Source organism: Panthera onca, chromosome X (genome assembly GCF_046562875.1).
Source record: "Panthera onca isolate mPanOnc1 chromosome X, mPanOnc1 haplotype 2, whole genome shotgun sequence".
Classification (NCBI taxonomy): Eukaryota; Metazoa; Chordata; class Mammalia; order Carnivora; family Felidae; genus Panthera; species Panthera onca.
The window spans coordinates 3,304,266-3,324,875 of record NC_138357.1 but is presented as its reverse complement, the minus strand read 5'-3'; the positions used below and the strand labels follow the sequence as shown (position 1 = coordinate 3,324,875).

The 20,610-nt window shown below is 36.5% G+C and overlaps 1 protein-coding gene across 1 annotated transcript in view; it reads right to left on the bottom strand.

Annotated features, from left to right (window-relative positions):
- Positions 1-20,610, bottom strand: part of GABRA3 (gamma-aminobutyric acid type A receptor subunit alpha3) — a 335,334-nt gene that overhangs the window by 179,382 nt on the left and 135,342 nt on the right. Inside the window, exon 3 of the mRNA XM_081793915.1 lies at positions 19,482-19,603. Within this exon, the coding sequence (XP_081650041.1) occupies positions 19,482-19,603 (122 nt within the window). The remainder of the gene's footprint in view (positions 1-19,481; positions 19,604-20,610) is intronic.

Here is a 20,610-nt window from a genome sequence, read left to right as displayed (position 1 = left end):
CTTACTCATTCCATAACTGAAAGCATATAACATCCTCCCTTCACCTATTTTGCCCATGTCTCTACTCTCCTCCCCTCTGGCAACCATCATTTTGTACTCTGTTTTTATGGGTCTGTTTCTGCTTTTTGTTGGTTTATTCATTTATTTTTTTAGTTTCCACATAGGAGTTAAATCATATGGTATTTGTCTTTCTTTGTGTAACTTATTTCTATTAGCATAATATCCTGTAGGTCCATCCATGTGGTTGCCAATGGTACAATCTTATTCTTTTTTATGGTTGAGTAATGTTCCAGATATACACAGATAAACCGTATCTTCCTTATCCATTTATCTATCAATGAACACTTAGGTTGCCTCCATATATTGGCTATTTTAAATAATGCTATAATAACCATGAGGGTGCAAGTATCTTTTCAAATTAGTCTTTTAATTTTCATTTTGTAAATAGCCAGTAGAAAAATTATTGAATTGTATGGTATTTCTAGTTTTAAATTTTTGATGAACTTCCATACTATTTTCCACAGTGGCTGAATTAAACTCCCACCAACAGTACATAAGGATTCCATTTTCTCCACATCCTAATACTTAGTATTTCCTGTTTTTTTTTTTTCATTTTAGTCATTCTGGCAGGCATAAAGTAGTATCTCATTGTGGTTTTGATTTGTATTTCTCTGAGGATTAGTGATATTCAACATCTTTTCATGTGTCTGTTGGTCATCTGTATGTCTTCTTTGGGAAAATGTCTATTCAGCTCCTTGGCCCATTTTAGAATCAGATTATGTGTGTATGTGTGTGTGTTGAGTTGTTAAGTTCTTTATATAGTTTGGGTATTAAACCCTTATTGGATATATCATTTGCTAGTATTTTCTCCTATTCAGTAGATTGGGATGCTCTTTCAATTTTTTTGGTTTCCTTCATTGTGCAAAAAAGCTTTTTGGTTGGTGTAGTCCCAATAGTATGGACATTTTACCAACATTAACTCTTCAATCCATGAGTACAGAATATCTCTCCATTTGTTTGTGTCTTTAATTTATTTCATCAGTATTTTATAGGTTTTAGAGTACAGATCTTCCACTTCCTTGGTTAAATTTATTCCTAGCTATTTTAGTCTTTTTGGAGCAATTGTTAAAGGAATTGCTTTCTTAATTTCTCTTTCTGCTACATCATTATTAGTGCAAAGAAACACTATCGCTTTCTGGGTATTAATTTTGTATCCTGCAACTTTATTGAATTCATTTACTTCTTCTAGTAGTTTTTTGGTGAAGTCCTTAGGGTTTTCCATGTATAGTATCATGTCATCTACAAATAGTGACAGTTTAACTTTTTTCTTTACCAATATGGATGCCTATTATTTCTTTTTTGTCTAGTTGCTGTGGCTAGGATTTCCAGTACTATTCTAAATAAAAGTGTTGAGAATGTACATCCTTGTCTTGTTCTAGATCTTAGAGAAAAACTCTCCATTTTTCTCCATTGAGTATGATGTTAGCTATGGGCTTTTCATAAATGGTTTTTATTATGTTGAGGTATGTTTCCTCTAAACCTACTTTGTTGAGAGTTTTTATCATAAACAGAGGCTGAATTTTGTCCGGTACTTTTCTTCTGCATCTCTTGAGATGATCATGTAATTTTTATCCTTTTTTGTACTGATGTTGTGTATTACATTGATTGATTTGTGAATGTTGAACCACACCTGCATCTGCAAAATAAGTCCCACTTGATTGTGGTAAGTGATCCTTTTAATGTATTATTGAATGTGGTTTACTAATGTTTTGTTGAGAATTTTTGCATGTTCATCAGATATATTGGCCTGTAGTTTTCCTTTTTAGTGGTCTCTTGTCTGGTCTTGGTATACAGGATAAGATTGTCCTCATAGAATGAATTTGAAAATTTTCCTTCCTCTTCTATTTGTTGGAGTAGTTTAAAGAGAGTAAGTATTAACCCCTCTCTAAATGTTTGGTAAAGTTCACATGTGAATCCATCTGGTCTTGGACTTTTTTTGGTAGTTTTTTTTGTTTACCAATTAAATTTTGTTGTTACACAAAAATAAACTCAAAATGGATGAAAGACCTAAATGTGAGACAGGAAACCATCAAAATCCTAGAGGAGAAAACAGGCAGCAACCTCTTTGACATCAGCCACAGAAATTTCTTTCTTGACACATTTCCAAAGGCAAGGGAAATAAAAGCAAAAATGAACTATGGGGATCTCATCAAGATAAAAAGCTTCTGCACCGCAAAGGAAACAATCAACAAAACTAAAAGGCAACCAATGCAATGGGAGAAGATATTTGCAAATTACATATCAGATACGGTGTTAGTATGCAAAATCTACAAAGAACGTGCTAAACTCAATACCCGAAAAACAAATAATCCAGTGAAGAAATGGGCAAAAGACATGAATAGACACTTTTCCAAAGACATCCAGATGGCCAACAGATATGAAAAGATGCTCAACCTCACTCATCATCAGGGAAATACAAATCAAAACTACACTGAAATACCACTTCACATCAGTCAGAGTGACTAAAATTAACAACTCAGGAAACAGCAGATATTGATGAGGATGTAGAGACAAGGGGACCATCTAGTGCTGTTGGTGAGAATGCAAACTGGTGCAGCCATTCTGGAAAACAGTGTGGAGGTTCCTAAAAAAAGTAATAATAGAACTACCCTATGACCCAGCAAAACACTACTAGGAATTTATTCAAAGGATACAGGAATGCTGATTCACAGGGGCACATGTACCCCAATGTTTATAGCAGTGCTTTCAACAATAGCCAAATTATGGAAAGAGCCCACATGTCTAATCAACTGATGAATGGATAAAGTGTGGTTTATATATACAATGGAATACTACTTGGCAATGAGAAAATGAAATCCTGTAATTTGCAACAACATGGATGGAACTGAAGGGTATTATGTTAAGTGAAATAAGTAAGTCAGAGAAAGACAGATATCATATGTTTCCACTCATATGTGGAATTTGAGTAACTTAACAGAAGACCATGAGGGAACAGAAGGGGAAAAATAGTTTCAAACAGAGAGGGAGGCAAACAATAAGAGACTCTTAAATACAGAGAACAAACTGAGGGTTGATTGCAGGGAGGAGGTATGGGAAGGGGAAAATGGGTGATGGGCTTGAGGAGGGCACTTGCTGGGATGAGCACTGGGTATTGTATGTAAGCGATGAATCATAACAATCTACCCCTGAAATGAAGAGCACACTGTATACATTGTAGGTTAGCTAACTTGACAATAAATCATACTAAAAAAATAAAAGGGAGTCAGCATAGCATAAATAAGGAAGGCAGTACAGTATAATGGGCTCTGAAATCAGACTCTTCCATGGGCATGGATCCCAGCTTACTACTTAGTAGCTGTGCCATCATGGACAAATTATAGGACCTTTAGTGCCTTGGATTCTTCCTCTATATATGGACATGATGATGGAACCCACCTTAATGGTTGGGAGGATTAAATGAGATAATTTTATGTAAAGTGTTTAGGGGGATGTTGACCAATAGTAAAGGCTCAATAAAAATCCATAGCTCTTAAATTACTTATTTAATTAATTTTAATTTAATTACTTACTTAATTAATTTTGTTGCTAGTAATTAGTCTCTTTAGATTTTCTTTCTTCCTGATTCAGTGTTGAAAGAATGTATGTTTCCAGGAATTGATCCATTTCTTCTAAGTCATCGAATTTGTTGGAATATAATTTTCCAAAGTATTCTCTTATAATCCTTTGTATTTCTGTTGTGTCAGTTGTTACTTCTTCTTTCTGATTTTATTTACATGGGTTCTTTTTATTTTTGTGTGGAAGCTTCTTTACTGTACATTATTGAGAGATAAATTTGACAAATAGGAGGAAATAACCAGAAATATTCTTATATTCAGGTTAAACTAGAAACCATGTAGTGAAGGAGGTCAACACAGTTATATCTATGATTGTAAAAATGGTCAAGGAACACACAAGATGAACATTTCCACCCTCTAGCAAGAGAATTCTTCACTTATATTGCATTAAGAAATCGTCACATGATGGGAATATTTTTTTTAACATCTTTGGACTACATAGATGAAGTCTCTCTCTCTATGTCTATCTCTCTGTCTCTCCCTCCTTTCCACCCTCTCTCCCTCTCTTCACATTGATTATAAAGAAAAAAAAAGTCACTGGCTATTTAAAGCAATTAATCAAATATACTCCAATATAAACCATAGTTCCACAAATACTTTAAAAATAGGATTTCAGGGGACACCTGGGTGGCTCAGTCAGTTGGGTGTCCGACTTCAGCTCAGGTCATGATCTTGCGGTCTGTGAGTTCGGGCCCCACGTTGGGCTCTGTGCTGACAGCTCAGAGCCTGGAGCCTGCTTCAGATTCTGTGTCTCCCTCTCTCTCTGTCCCTCCCATATTCATGCTCTGTCTCTCTCTCTAAATAAACGTTAAAAAGTTTAAGAATATGATTTTTTTAAGGTAAATATATCTCCTTCTGGCAACCATCAATTTGTTCTCTATAGTTAAGAGTTTGTTATTTTGATTTTGGGAATTGGTGGGATGGGTGAAATAGGTGAAGGGGATCAAGATTATACTTATCATGATGAGCACTGAGTAATGTATACAATTGTTGAATCATTATATGGTATACCTTAAACCAATATAACACTGTATACCAACTCTACTGGAATTAAAAATTTTTTTTAAAAAGTAAGTATTCTAAATTTTCATCTTTTGTGACTTTGGTGGACAAGTTTTTCTATATCACTTTTATGTACATTTTTATTCTGTTTCAGTGGTATTCACACAGGCTAAGCTAGGATAAAAAGAGTAATTTAAATACCAAGTATTTTGGGAGAAAAATCATTAGAAAATTCTTTTATAAATAGCATTTGATTGACTTAAACAACTTGTTATCAGCATATTTGACTTAATTCAACCAGTTTTTTCAAGTTAATTTGATTAAATAAATTCACTGTATATTCAAGATCTTTATTTTTTAAATTTAGGATATTTATTTCCTTTATCATCATTTAAAAATACATATTTTATATTTGATCTATTACCAGACAGCACCATGCAGAAGAGTGAACATGGACCACTCTTTTCTTCTTGATGAGTCTGGCTAAGGTTTTATCAATTTTGTCTATCTTTTCAAAGAACAACTTTGTCATTTTACTGATTATTCTATTGATTTTTTTAATTTTGATTTCATTTATTTCTGTTCTTAATTATTTCTTTCCTTCTAATCACCTTGGGCTTTGTTTGTTCCTCTTTTTCCAATTCCTTTAAATATAATTTGAGCTTTCTCTTATTTTTTAAGATAGGCCTGTATCACTATATATTTCCTTCTTAGAACTGCTTTCACTGTAATCCAAAGATTTTGGACCATTGTGGTTTTAAAAATGTTTTTAATTTTATTTATTTATTTATTTTGAGAGAGAAACAGAGCAAGCAGGGGAAAGGCAGAGAGGGAGAGGGAGAGAGAGAATCCCAAGCAGGCTCTGCAGTGTCAGCTCAAAGCTCCATGTGGAACTCAAACTCACGAACTGTGAGATAATGACCTGAGCCACAACCAAGAGTTGGACACTTAGCAGACTGAGCTAACTAGGCACCACTAGACCATTGTGTTTTCATTTTCATTTGTCTCCATGTATTTGTTATTAATTACCTTTAATTGATTACTTAATTGACTCATCAGTTGTTTAGTTTCATGTTGTTTAGCCTGTATATATTTGTGTTTTTTTCCAGTTTTTTTCTTGTGATTGATTTATAGTTTCATATCATTATGGTTGGAAAAGATGCATGCTATGATTTCAATATTCCTAAATTTATTGAGACTTGTTTGTGGCCTAACATGTGACCTATTCTGCAGCATGTTACATGTGTCCTTGAAAAGAATGTGTATTCTGTTGTTTTAGATTGATGTTACGTCCATCTGTCTAATGTGTCATTGAGAGACATTGCTTCCTTATTGGTTTTCTGCCTAGATGACCTATCCATTGATGTAAGTGGGATATTGAAGTCCCCTATTCTTATTGTATTGCCATCAATTTCTTCCTTTATGTTCATTAATACTTACTTCATGTATTTAGGTATTCCATTTTGGGGTATATAGATATTTATAATTTTTATATCCTCTTGCTGTATTGACTCTTTTATCATTATGTAATTCCCTTCTTTGTCTCTTATTACAGTCTTTGTTGAATTCTGTTTTGTCTAATCAAAACCACACTCAGATATCACCTCACACCAGTCAGAGTGGCCAAAATGAACAAATCAGGAGACTATAGATGCTGGAGAGGATGTGGAGAAACGGGAACCCTCTTGCACTGTTGGTGGGAATGCAAATTGGTGCAGCCACTCTGGAAAGCAGTGTGGAGGTTCCTCAGAAAATTAAAAATAGACCTACCTTATGACCCAGCAATAGCACTGCTAGGAATTTATCCAAGGGATACAGGAGTACTGATGCATAGGGGCACTTGTACCCCAATGTTTATAGCAGCCCTCTCAACAATAGCCAAATTATGGAAAGAGCCTAAATGTCCATCAACTGATGAATGGATAAAGAAATTGTGGTTTATATACACAATGGAATACTACGTGGCAATGAGAAAGAATGAAATATGGCCTTTTGTAGGAACGTGGATGGAACTGGAGAGTGTGATGCTAAGTGAAATAAGCCATACAGAGAAAGAGAGATACCATATGGTTTCACTCTTATGTGGATCCTGAGAAACTTAACAGAAACCCATGGGGGAAGGGAAGGAAAAAAAAAAAAGAGGTTAGAGTGGGAGAGAGCCAAAGCATAAGAGACTCTTAAAAACTGAGAACAAACTGAGGGTTGATGGGGGGTGGGAGGGAGGGGAGGGTGGGTGATGGGTATTGAGGAGGGCACCTTTTGGGATGAGCACTGGGTGTTGTATGGAAACCAATTTGACAATAAATTTCATATATTAAAAAAAAATTCTGTTTTGTCTGATATAAAAACTGCTACCAGGCTTCTTTTTTTTTTTTTTTTTTCATTTCTATTTGCATGGTAAATGTTCTTCCATCCCTTTACTTTCAATGTGTCTTTGGGTCTGAGATGAGTCTCTTATAGGCAGCATATAAATGGATACACTTTTTTAAAATCCATTCCACGACACTATGTCTTCTGATTCAAGCACTTAGGTCATTTACATTTAAAGTAATTACTGATAGGTAGGTACTTGTTGTAATTTTTTTTTATTTGTTTTCTGGTTCTTTTGTAGTTCTCTGTTCCTTTCTTCTCTTGCTCTCTTTTGTAGTGATTGAGCAGTTTCAGTAGTGTTCGGTTTGGCTTTTTTTTCTCTTTCTTTTCTTTTTTTTAAAAATCTTTGGACCTGGAGGAAGATGGCATAGGAGGATACTGGGCTCACCTTGTCCTGCTGATTGCTTAGATTCCACCCACATCTACGTAAATAACCCAGAAAACCGCCGGAAGACTAGCAGAATGGAATCTCCAGAGACAAGCGTAGACAAGAGGCCCATGGAAGAGGGTAGGAAGGGCAAAGAGGCGGTGTGCACTACATGGACCGATGGGAGGGGCAGCCCGCCCGGCAAGGCAGAGCCCCCGAGTCTGGCTTGCAAAAGCACAGGGGCCAGACAGAATGAGTTCTGACATTCAGCGGGACTTAACATCTGGAATGTTATAAGTCAACAGCTCTGCTTGGAGAGTGGGAGGGCGAGAGGATGCTGGGAGGGAGAGTTGTTGAGCCCCGGAAGACAGCTCAGCTAAATGGGGAACTAAGGCGCTGGCCAGTGCCATCTCCCTCTCCCATCCCCCAGCCGAAATCCCAAAGAGAACCAGTTCCCATCACCAAACTTGCTTCCACCGTGCACAAACACCCAACGCTGTGCTTCTGTGGATCCATCCCTCCGATGGGTCTGCCTGCCTCCCTCCTGGTGCTGCAGGGCCCCTTCAGCAGGGGACCACCAATGGCAAAGCAAGCTACACCTGCCCCTCCCGCCCCTGTTCACCTTGCGGATGCACCCTGGCTAATATGCCAGATCCCATTGAAGCAGCACCACAAGACTGGCAGTGTGCAAGTAGCCCAGAAAGGGGCCACACAACTCCACAGTGAGTCCTGCCCCTGGGAGAGGGGAAGATAAGGTACACACCAGTCTGACTGTGGCCCCAGCTGTGGGCTGAGGGTAGACATCTGGTCTGACTGGGGCCCCACCCACCAACACAAGTTACTCCAGACAGCACAGGGGAAGTGCCCTGCAGTTTGGAGCCACCTGGGGACTATGCAAAATGGTGAAATGGAAGGACTCTCCTCAAAAGAAACTCCAGGAAGTAGCGACAGCTAACAAATTGATCAAAAACTATTTAAGCATTATAACAAAACAAGAATTTAAAATAATATTCATAAAATTAATCGCTGGGCTTGAAAAAAGTATAGAGGACAGCAGAGAATCTATTGCTACAGAGATCAAGGGACTAAGAAATAGTCATGAGGAGCTAAAAATGTTATAAATGAGGTGCAAAATAAACTGGAGGTGACCACAGCTCAGATTGAAGAGGCAGGGGAGAGAATAGGTGAATTAGAAGATAAACTTATGAAAAAAGAGGAAGCTGAGAAAAAGATAAAAAAAAATCCAGGAGTCTAAGGGGAGAATTAGAGAACTAAGTAATGCAATCAAATGGAACAATATCCGTATTATAGGAATTCCAGAAGAGGAAGAGAGAGAGAAAGGGGCTGAAGGTGTACTTGAACAAATCATAGCTGAGAACATCCCTGATCTGGGGAAGGAAAAAGGCATTAAAATCCAAGAGGCACAGAGATCTCCCTTCAGACATAACTTGAATCTATGTTCTGCACAACATATCATAGTGAAACTGGCAAAATACAAGGATAAAGAGAAAATGCTGAAAGCAGCTAGGGATAAATAGGCTCTAACTTACAAAGAAAGACCCATAAGACTAGTGGCAGATCTAACTGCTGAAACTTGGCAGGCCAGAAAGGAATGGCAGGAAATCTTCAATGTGATGAACAGAAAAATATATGCAGCCGACAATCCTCTATCCAGCAAATCTGTCATTTAGAATAGAAGGAGAGATAAAGGTCTTCCCAAAAAAAACTGAAGGAATTCATCACCACTAAACCAGCCCTACAAGAGATCCTAAGGGGGATCCTGTGAGACAAAGTACCAGAGACATCGCTACAAGCATGAAACCTACAGACATCACATTGACTCTAAACCCATATCTTTCTATAATAACACTGAATGTAAAAGGAATAAATGCACCAACCAAAAGACATAGGGTATCAGAATGGATAAAAACACAAGACCCATCTATTTGCTGTCTACAAGAGACTCATTTTAGACCTGAGAACACCTTCAGACTGAAAGTGAGGGGATGGAGAACTATTTATCATGCCACTGGAAGTCAAAAGAAAGCTGGAGTAGCCATACTTATATCAGACAAACTAGACTTTAAATTAAAGGCTGTAACAAGAGATGAAGAAGGGCATTATATAATAATTACAGGGTCTATCCATCAGGAAGAGCTAACATTTATAAATGTCTATACGCCGATTATAGGAGCCCCCAAATACATAAAACAATTACTCACAAACATAAGCAACCTTATTGATAAGAATGTGGTAATTGCAGGGGACATTAATACTCCACTTATAACAATGGATAGATCATCTAGATACAGGATCAATAAAGAAACAACGGCCCTGAATGATACATTGGATCAAATGGACTTGACAGATATATTTAGAACTCTGCATCCCAAAGCAACAGAATATACTTTCTTCTCGAGTGCACATGGAATATTTTCCAAGATAGATCACATACTGGGTCACAAAACAGCCCTTCATAAGTATACAAGAATTGAGATCATACCATGCATACTTTCAGACCACAATGCTATGAAGCTTGAAATCAACCACAGTAAAAAGTCTGGAAAACTTCCAAAAGCATGGAGGTTAAAGAACACCCTACTAAAGAATGGGTCAACCAGGCAATTAGAGAAGAAATTTAAAAATATATGGAAACAAATGAAAATGAAAATACAACAATCCAAACACTTTGGGATGCAGCGAAGGCAGTCCTGAGAGGAAAATACATTGTCATCCAGGCCTATCTCAAGAAACAAGAAAAATCCCAAATACAAAATCTGACAGCACACCTAAAGGAAATAGAAGCAGAGCAGCAAAGACACCCCAAACCCAGCAGAAGAGAAATAATAAAGATCAGAACAGAAATAAACAACATAGAATCTAAAAAAACTGTAGAGCAAATCAATAAAACCAATGTTGGTTCTTTGAAAAAATAAATAAAATTGATAAACCTCTAGCCAGGCTTCTCAAAAAGAAAAGGGAGATGACCCAAATAGATAAAATCATGAATGAAAGTGGAATTATTACAACCAATCCCTCAGAAATACAAGCAATTATCAGGGAATACTATGAAAAATTATATGCCAACAAGCTGGACAACCTGGAAGAAATGGACAAATTCCTAAGCACCCACATACTTCCAAAACTCAAACAGGAAGAAATAGAAAACTTGAACAGACCCATAGCCAGCGAAGAAATTGAATCAATTATCAAAAATCTCCCAACAAATAAGAGTCCAGAACCAGATGGCTTCCTTGGGGAATTCTACCAGACAGTTAAAGCAGAGATAATACCTATCCTTCTCAAGCTGTTCCAAAAAATAGAAAGGGAAGGAAAACTTCCAGACTCATTCTATGAAGTCAGCATTACTTTGATTCCTAAACTAGACAGAGACCCAGCAAAAAAAAAAAAAAAAAAAAAAGAGAGAGAACTACAGGCCAATGTCCCTGATGAATATGGATGTAAACATTCTTAACAAGATACTAGCAAATCAAATCAACAGCATATAAAAAGAATTATTCACCATGATCAAGTGGGATTCATTCCGGGGTGCAGGGCTGGTGCAACATTCACAAATAAATCAATGTGATACATCATATTCATAAAAGAAAAGAACCATATGATCCTGTCAATCAATGCAGAAAAAGCATTTGACAAAATTCAGCATCCTGTCTTAATAAAAACCCTCGAGGAAGTCAGGATAGAAGGAACGTAATTAAACATCATAAAAGCCATTTATGAAAAGCCCACAGCTAATATCACCCTCAATGGGGAATAACTGAGAGCTTTCCCCCTGAGATCAGGAACATGACAGGGATGTCCACTCTCACCGCTGTTGTTTAACATAGTGTTGGAAGTGCTAGCATCAGCAGACAAAAAAGGAAATCAAAGGCATCAAAATTGGCAAAGATGCCAATTCAAAGATGAAGTCAAGCTTTTACTTTTTGCAGATGACATGATATTATACAAGGAAAACCTGATAGACTCCACCCAAAGTCTGCTAGAACTGATACATGAATGTAGCAAAGTTGCAGGATACAAAATCAATGTACAGAAATCAGTTGCATTCTTATACACTAATAAGGAAGCAACAGAAAGACAAATAAAGAAACCGATCCCATTCACAATTGCACCAAGAAGCATAAAATACCTAGGAATAAATCTAACCAAAGATCTAAAAGATCTGTATGCTGAAAACTATAGAAAGCTTATGAAGGAAATTGAAGAAGATATAAAGAAATGGAAAAACATTCCGTGCTCATGGATTGGAAGAATAAATATTGTCAAAATGTCAATACTACCCAAAGCTATCTACACATTCAATGCAATCCCAATCAAAATCGCACCAGCATTCTTCTCGAAACTAGAACAAGCAATCCTAAAATTCATATGGAACCACAAAAGGCCCCGAGTAGCCAAAGTAATTTTGAAGAAGAAGACCAAATCAGGAGGCATCACAATCCCAGACTTTAGTCTCTACTACAAAGCTGTAATCATCAAGACAGCATGGTATTGGCACAAAAACAGACACATAGACCAATGGAATAGAATAGAAATCCCAGAACTAGACCCACCAAAGTGTGGGCAACTAATCTTTGACAAAGCAGGAAAGAATATCCAATGGAAAAAAGACAGTCTCTTTAACAAATGGTGCTGGGAGAACTGGACAGCAACATGCAGAAAGTTGAAACTAGACCACTTTCTTACACCATTCTCAAAAATAAACTCAAAATGGATGAAGGACCTGAATGTGAGACAGGAAACCATCAAAACCCTAGAGGAGAAAGCAGGAAAAAACCTGTCTGACCTCAGCTGTGGCAATTTCTTACTTGACACATCTTCAAAAGCAAGGGAATTAAAAGCAAAAATGAACTATTGGGACCTCATGAGGATAAAAAGCTTCTGTACTGCAAAGGAAACAATCAACAAAACTAAAAGGCAACCAATGGAATGGGAAAAGATATTTGCAAATGACATATCGGACAAAGGGCCAGTATCCAGAATCTATAAAGAACTCACCAAACTCTACACATGAAAAACAAATAATCCAGTGTAGAAATGGGCAGAAGACATGAATAGACACTTCTCCAAAGAAGACATCCAGATGGCCAACAGGCACATGAAAAGATGCTCAACGTCGCTCCTCATCAGGGAAATACAAATCAAAGCCACACTGAGATACCACCTCACGCCAGTCAGAGTGACTAAAATGAACAAATCAGGAGACTATAGATGCTGGAGAGGATGTGGAGAAACGGGAACCCTCTTGCACTATTGGTGGGAATGAAAACTGGTGCAGCCGCTCTGGAAAACAGTGTGGAGTTTCCTAAAAAAATGAAAAATATATCTACCCTATGACTCAACAATAGCACTGCTAGGAATTTACCCAAGGGATACAGGAGTGCTGATGCATAGGGGCACTTGTACCCCAATGGTTATAGCAGCACTCTCAACAATAGCCAAGTTATGGAAAGAGCCTAAATGTCCATCAACTGATGAATGGATAAGGAAATTGTGGTTTATATACACAATGGAGTACTACATGGCAATGAGAAAGAATGAAATATGGCCTTTTGTAGCAACGTGGATGGAACTGGAGAGTGTGATGCTAAGTGAAATAAGTCATACAGAGAAAGACAGATACCATATGTTTTCACTCTTATTTGGATCCTGGGAAACTTAACAGAAGACCAAGGGGGAGGGGAAGGAAAAAAAAAAAGGTTAGAGAGGGAGGGAGCCAAAACATAAGAGACTCTTAAAAACTGAGAACAAACTGAGGGTTGATGGGGGGTGGGAGGAAGGGGAGGGTGGATGATGGGTATTGAGGAGGCACCTGTTGGGGTGAGCACTGTTATCTGACAATAAATTTCATATTAAAAAATTTTAATGTTTATTTTTGAGAGAGAGAGAGAGTGACCAGGGTGGGGAAAGAGAGAGACAGGGAGACAAAGGATCCAAAGCGGGCTCCTTGTTGAGAATGGAAAGCCTGATGCAGGGCTCAATCTCACAAATTGCGAGATCATGACCTGAGCTCAAGTCCGACGCTCAACCGACTGAGTCATCTAGGTGCCCCTCTTTATTATCTGTGTCTATTAGGGGTTTTGGGTTTGTGGTTACCATGAGGTCCATATACAACATCCTACGTATATAGCAGTCTATATTAAGTTGATGGTCATTTAAGGTCAAACATTTTCTAAAAGAAAAACTCTGCTTTTCTTTTTTACTTCCTCCTCCATGATTTATGTATATGCTGTTATACTTCACATGTTTTATTCATAATTTTATTATGTTTAATTATGGCTATTTCTTTTCCACTTAAGTCTCTTTAACATTTCTTGTAAGGGTAGTTTAGTGGTGATAAACTCTTCTGACTTTTGTTTTCTGGAAAACTCTTGATCTCTCCTTCAATTCTGTATAATAACTTTGTGAGGTAGAGTATTCTTGGTTATAGGATATATTTTTTCTTTCAACACTTTGAATATATCATGCCAGTGACTCTAATTTGGGCAAGGCACTGCTGAGAGTACTGTGGGCTCTAGTGTCCTTGACCTGGCTTGTGGGGCAGTGGTCTATGCTGAAATATGTGAGCTGAGGAAATTTGGGGCTGCTACCATTATCCCTCCATCAAACATTTGGTAACTAAAGTGGGGTTGTTCCTCAGAGAAAAGTATGCCATTGTTCTCACTCTCAGAATCAGAGACATGTCTAAGGGATTTTTTGCCCAATTGATTCATGCAATTTATTATATTGTTACCTCTTCTTTTTTTTATGGTTACTTAAGTGAAGACTTGGGGCACTGATTTAAGGTTAATATTTTCTGAGATACCCATCTAGTGTTATCAGCTTTCCTCTTAGCACTGCTTTATGACATATTTTTTATTCAATTGAAAATGTTTTGCATTTTCTTTTGAGTTCTTCTTTGACTCATGGTTTATTTAGCATTGTATTATTTAGTTCCCAAATACATTGAGATTTTCCAGATATTCACTTTCTAACTTTTCCCACTGTGGTGAGAGAACATACTTTGCATGCTGTAAGTTCTTTTAATTTTTTTATGATAAAGAATATGGTCTATTTTTGTAAAGGTTGTAGGTATATTTGAAAAGGATGTATATTCTGCTGTTGTTGATTGGAATGTTGTATAAATGCCACTCAAGTCAAGTTGGTTGATACTGTGGTTCCTGTTTCTACTACCTTTACCTATTTTCTGTCTACTGTTACATTGCTTATTGAGAAAGGAGTGTTGAAATCTCTACTATAACTAAAGATCATATCTTTCTCCTTTCAGTTCTCAATCTTTGTTTCATGTGGTTAGATGCTCTGTGATTAGGTACATAAATATTTAGGATCATTATGTACTCTTAATGAATTGACCCCTTTGTTATAAAATGGTCCTCTTTATTGCTAACAATATTTTTTGCTCTAATATTTTCTTTTTCTGATATTAAAATAGCTACTCCAATCTTCTTTTAATTAGTGTTAGCATGGTGTACCATTTTCCATACTTTTACTTTTATTTACAGCTTTATATTTAAGGTGGGTTTCTCTCAGTAATTTTGCATCCTGATTTTTAAAAAATACGATTTGACCATCTCTGCCTTTAAAAATGGATGCTAAAGACTGCTGAGGTGATTCAGTTGGTTAAGTGTCTAACTCCTGGTTTTAGCTCAGGTCATGATCTCACAGTTCATGGGTTCGAGCCCCACATCAGGATCTGCGCTGACAGCACGGAATCTGCTTGGGCTTCTCCCTCTCTCTTTCTCTCTCTCTGCCCCTCTGATCACGTTTTCTCTCTCTCTCTCAAAATAAATAAGTACTTAAAAATAAAATGGATGTTTAAATTATTTATATTTAATGTGATGATTCATATGGTTGTTCTTACTTTTCTATTTGTTTCATCTTCTTTTACATTTTCTTCTTTTTCTGCCTTATCAACCATTTCTATTACATTTTTATAACCTTTTTTGCTTTATTAGCTATAATTTTTCAAGTTCTATAGCACACTTCCTTATCACAATCTGCCAACAAGTAATATTATATCATGCCATGTACAGTATAAAAACCTTTCAACAGTACATTTCTATTTCATTTTCTCCTGGCCTCTGTGCTATTGTTGTCATACATTTTCCTCATATATATATTTTAAGCCACATAATACACTGTCATTATTTTTGCTTTAGTAGTCATCTATCATTTAAATAGATTGGGGGAAAAACTGCTTTATATTTACCCACACAGTTTTTTATTTGTGTTGCTCTTCCTTCCTTTCTATAGATCCTTATTTCTATCTGGCATTGTTTTCCTTCTGCCTGATGTATTTTCATTTACATTTCTTGTAGTACAGACATGCTGATGAATTTTTCAGCTTCTAGTGTCTGAAAAAGTATTCATTTTGCCTATATGTTTAAAGTACATTAACTCTGGTTACAGAATTCTAGATTGACAGTTTTTTTCCAGTACTTCGAAGCTGTCACTAACTACATTCTTGCTTGCTTATTTCTGACAAGAAGCAAAATTGTCCCTCTGTACATAATGTTTATTTTTCCTTCCAATATTTTACTTAAATTCAAGTTACTTAATATAAAGTGTAGTACTGGTTTTAGGGATAGAATTTAGTGATTCATCACCTACATATAACACCCAATGCTCATCATAACAAGTGCCCTCCTTAATGTCTATCACCCAGTTAAGCCCATTGCCCAACCCACATACCCTCTAGCAAGCCTCAGTTTGTTCTCTATAGTTAACAGTATTTTATGGTTTGCTGCCCTCTCCCATTTTATTTTATTTTATTTTTCCTTCTTTTCCCTTATGTTCATCTGTTTTGTTTCTTAAATTCCACATATGAGTAAAATCATATGGTATTTGTCTTTCTCTGACAGACTTATTTCACTTAGCATAATGCACTCTAATTCCACCTATGTCAATGCAAATGGCAAGATTTCATTCCTTTTGATGGATGAGTAATATTTTATTGTATACCACATCTTCTTTATTCATTCATCAGTTGATGGAAATTTGGGCTCTTTCCAGAGTTCGGCTATTGTTGATAACGCTTCTATAAACACTGGGGTGCAAGTACCCCTTTAAATCAGTGTTTTTATATCCTTTGGATAACTACCTAGTAGTGAAATTGCTGGGTCATAGGGTAGTTCCATTTTTAACCTTTTCAGGAACTTCCATACAGTCTTCCAGAATGGCTGTACCAGTTTGCATTCCCACCAACAGGGTAGAAGTGTCTCCATTTCTCCACATCCTCACCAACATTTGTTGTTTCCTAACTTGTTAATTTTAGCCACAATGTTTTGTTTTACTCTGTTTGCTTTGAAGATGTTCTCTTTATATGAAGGGGAGCAGAAAATTTATTTGAAAAAAATGGTCAAAAACATTCTAAATTTGATAAAAGTTTTAATTCTCTCAAACCAAGAAGGTCAACAAATAAGAAACGTGAGTAGGGGTGCCTGGGTAGCTCAGCCAGTTAAGCATCCGACTTTGGCTCAGGTCATGATCTTGCAATTCCTGGGTCTGAGCCCCACATTGGGCTCTGTGCTGACAGCTTAGGGCTTGGATCCTGCTTTGGATTCTGTGTCTCCCTCTCTCTCTGCCCGTACCCCACTCTCACTCTGTCTCTCTCTATCTCTCTCTCTCTAAAATAAATAAAACATTAAAAAATAAGAAGCATGAATAAAATTTCACAAAGGGATATGATCAAATAGCTTAAAACTAGTGATAAAGGTAAATCTGGTCCCTGTTACTCTATGTTATCCAGAAGCCAAAAGCTCCACCCATATTTTTCATGGGTAGTCAAATTCTACATGTCTACAACCAATTAACTTCCACCTACTCCCCTGCTTTCTTTGTTCCAAGCACACTTCAAAAGAAACAGAATAAAACAAAATAGTACTGTCCCTCTTCCAACGTCCCTTATTGTAGAAAGTAGCACCACTCAGTCATCCATGCCAACAACCTAGAAGTTATCTTTTTCTCCCTCCTTTTACCAGCCCCATAATTTAATCAGTCACCAAATTCTCTACATTCCCACAGCCATCACTTTCATCCTGGACAACTGCAATTGATTTGTAACTGGTCTTCTATTCCTCAGGAATATTGCCCTGATCCAATCATTATTTATACCAAAGCAAGTGTCATACATCCTTCATCTAAAAACAACAACAACAAAAACTGCAAACATATCTTCAACTTTACTTAATAAGTGAGTTTATTATAATGGTATGGATATAGTAATTCCAACACCATTTTATGTATTTTGTAGGACCGAGAAAATGAGTAAATCAATGAATGCTGTGTTGAACTGAACTTAATGGTATTAGTACAAACTCATTATACACGCACACACACATATTTGTACATATGTATGTGCGTGTATGTATATATAGAAATATATACAGGTATGTGTATATATTATGTGTGTCTATACACACACACACACACACACAATATACACATGTTATATAGATATATGTAAATATATATGAATATACATTAAATTTTTAATTTTTTTATTTTCTAATTCTGTCTGATGACAGTTTCTAAAAGCAATGACACCCCACTAGCAATGAATACACCTAGCACTCAGAAGTTGAACTTTAAATATACTGTAATTTCCCACAAAAAATGTGCCATGTCTCCTTGGAAAAAGTGGCTGCTTCCTGGGAAGGGAATAAGGGAAAATTACAAGATAAATATGGAATATACTGTTATGCCAAAAAGTAAAAAGGTGCCCCAAATATGTGAAGAACAGATGAAAAGGAAACAGAAGCCAGCTTGAATAGGCTTCTGCTAGGCAAATATGGAAAATTATGGACACAAATTCTAATTAAAATGAATAATATTAATGGATTACAATTCATTGAATAAAGTATGAATCCATATGTTCATGATAATGTTACCTAATTAAAGAGAAGGGTTTTTTTCCTTACAATAGAATACCATCTAATAAATATAGAGGAATAATACATTTAGAAAATCACCATTTGCAACCATAACAGTTATTATTCATGTAAGAATATTTAATAGTTACTATAATGATTGCATGCAACCTGAATTAGGAATATAATAATCTCAAAGTACTTCCTCACAAATTACTTATAGATTATAAACTTTAAAAAAGGTGATTTTAAAGTGGAATAACTCTGTGAACATCAAAGTGAACATTACCAATAATGGGCCAAATAGACATCATATCCCTTTTGGAAAAATGCACTAAAAAGATATGATTAAATCTGTGTATTTTCTCTAAAAATGAATAAGGAAAATCTAATGCCATGAAAGACAAAGAAAATATGAGTAAATTATACCAAATTATAGGCTGAATATATGTGAAAATAAATGCTATGCATAATCCTGGTTTGAATCCTATATCAATGGAAAATGCTATATAGAACACTTTTGGGACAAGTGGCAAAAATTGAATATCAACTACAGATCAGAACACAGTATAATGTCAGGTTACATTTTCTGAATTTATAGTTGCATTGTAATTTTGTAAATTAATTTATTTGTTCTAAGGAAAAGCACATTGAAGTATTCAGGGACAAAGGGGTACGATATCTGCAACTAGTTCTCAAATGGTTCAGGAAAAAATCAAACTCATACATTTGCATACTTGCCATTTAAGTATAGCCCATGATGTACTCTGATGCATTTATCTCATTGTGATCATATGGCTAATGATACTAAACTAATGGCCAACCAAGATCCCACCTAGCCAGCAGGTTGCTCCTCATTGGAAGTTCAGGCTGACATGTGCTGAGGGTTTTGAGAGCAAAGGTATGTTTCCCAGATATGCCGGGGCCAAGCCTCCCATTTAGACAGGGACTGGTCTTTTGATACCAGAAATGGGCTTTGTCAAATATTAGTGTATAATACATTACATGCATTTAGCTAAGTGAAATTCAGAATTTTCCAAAACCATACCAGAGAGATTGACCATTGAAATGAAAGGTTAGAACTAATGTCTACTGCTCAGAGGGAAGAAACTTAACTTTACACTAAACCCATTGGTCAAGGGAGTGCTGAAGTTACCTGAAGAATCTTTCTTTTTAGATGACAATAGCCAAGAAAGGGATTTTAAAATAGTAACTGACCTCCAAGACCAGGTCGCAGCCGGTTGTCATAGCCATCTAGAAGACGATCTAAGATTCTGGTAAATATAGTGATGTTGTCAGTGCTGTCATCAGGAATATCTGGGGCGTGCTTAGGAGAGAGCCTGCGACAGTGGAAGAAACAGAGATGGAAAATAATAGTTCTTAATAGAAAACACTTGCATGTGTAAACACTTTAAAACAATGTCAATCAATAGACTGGGCCAACTAAATAGCCCTGTATCTTAACCAAATCAGCACTTCCTACTTGCTATGATGATTACCTGTGTAAAAGTCAGACAGTGGTCACTATACTTGAGCTCTTACTATAGCATTGACAAGAGATTTATCAAACATGTGCTCCAGCCCCAACTCAACAGTGGAGAAATGCAAGCAGAAATTGTTAATACAATGTTCTGGGGAACAGTCGGTGGCATAAAGTTATACATCAAATTTTGGTGCACGAACGAACAGTCCTCAAAGTTAAAAAAGAAAAATTGTGTTACAAAGAACTTACCCCACTTCTGGCTGAGAGAAGCATAAGTTCACAGAACAATAGAATCAGACTGTTGGAGTGTGTTTATTCTACCTACCCACCACCTTATGGAGATAGGGTAACAAAACAATAGTACTCCATTAAATGTTAAAGCTACCGGGACTCTTAAGAGATTCCTTAATTTTGCTCATTTTATACATGGAGAAATAAGCTCAAAGAGAGCACCATCAAATTTGCCCACAAATTTGAAATTTGAAATTTGAAAGGCAGAAATAGGACTAGAATCCAAGTTTTCTGATTTTCTAGTGACCCTCAGCTACCTCCTGCTTCTCCAGTTTGGATGCCTTCTGTAAACCTTCCCAAGCACTAGGCACTTTGCTAACCACCTACTCAGGCCCAGGTTTACTGATACTCTCACTTTATGAGGAGGGTCTTGTTGTGGTTTGACAGGACTAAAAATGAAACTCTCTGGGTAGTTTAAGAGAAAAGGGGATATAACTAAAGAGATGGCTGTTTCCAAGTATCAAAAAGCATGGTGTAGAATCAACTAATAAACTAGGAGTCAGAAATCCTGGAGTCTACTGCCAGCTGTATTCATGAATTAAAGTAGATAATGAAGCAAGATACAATACTGTA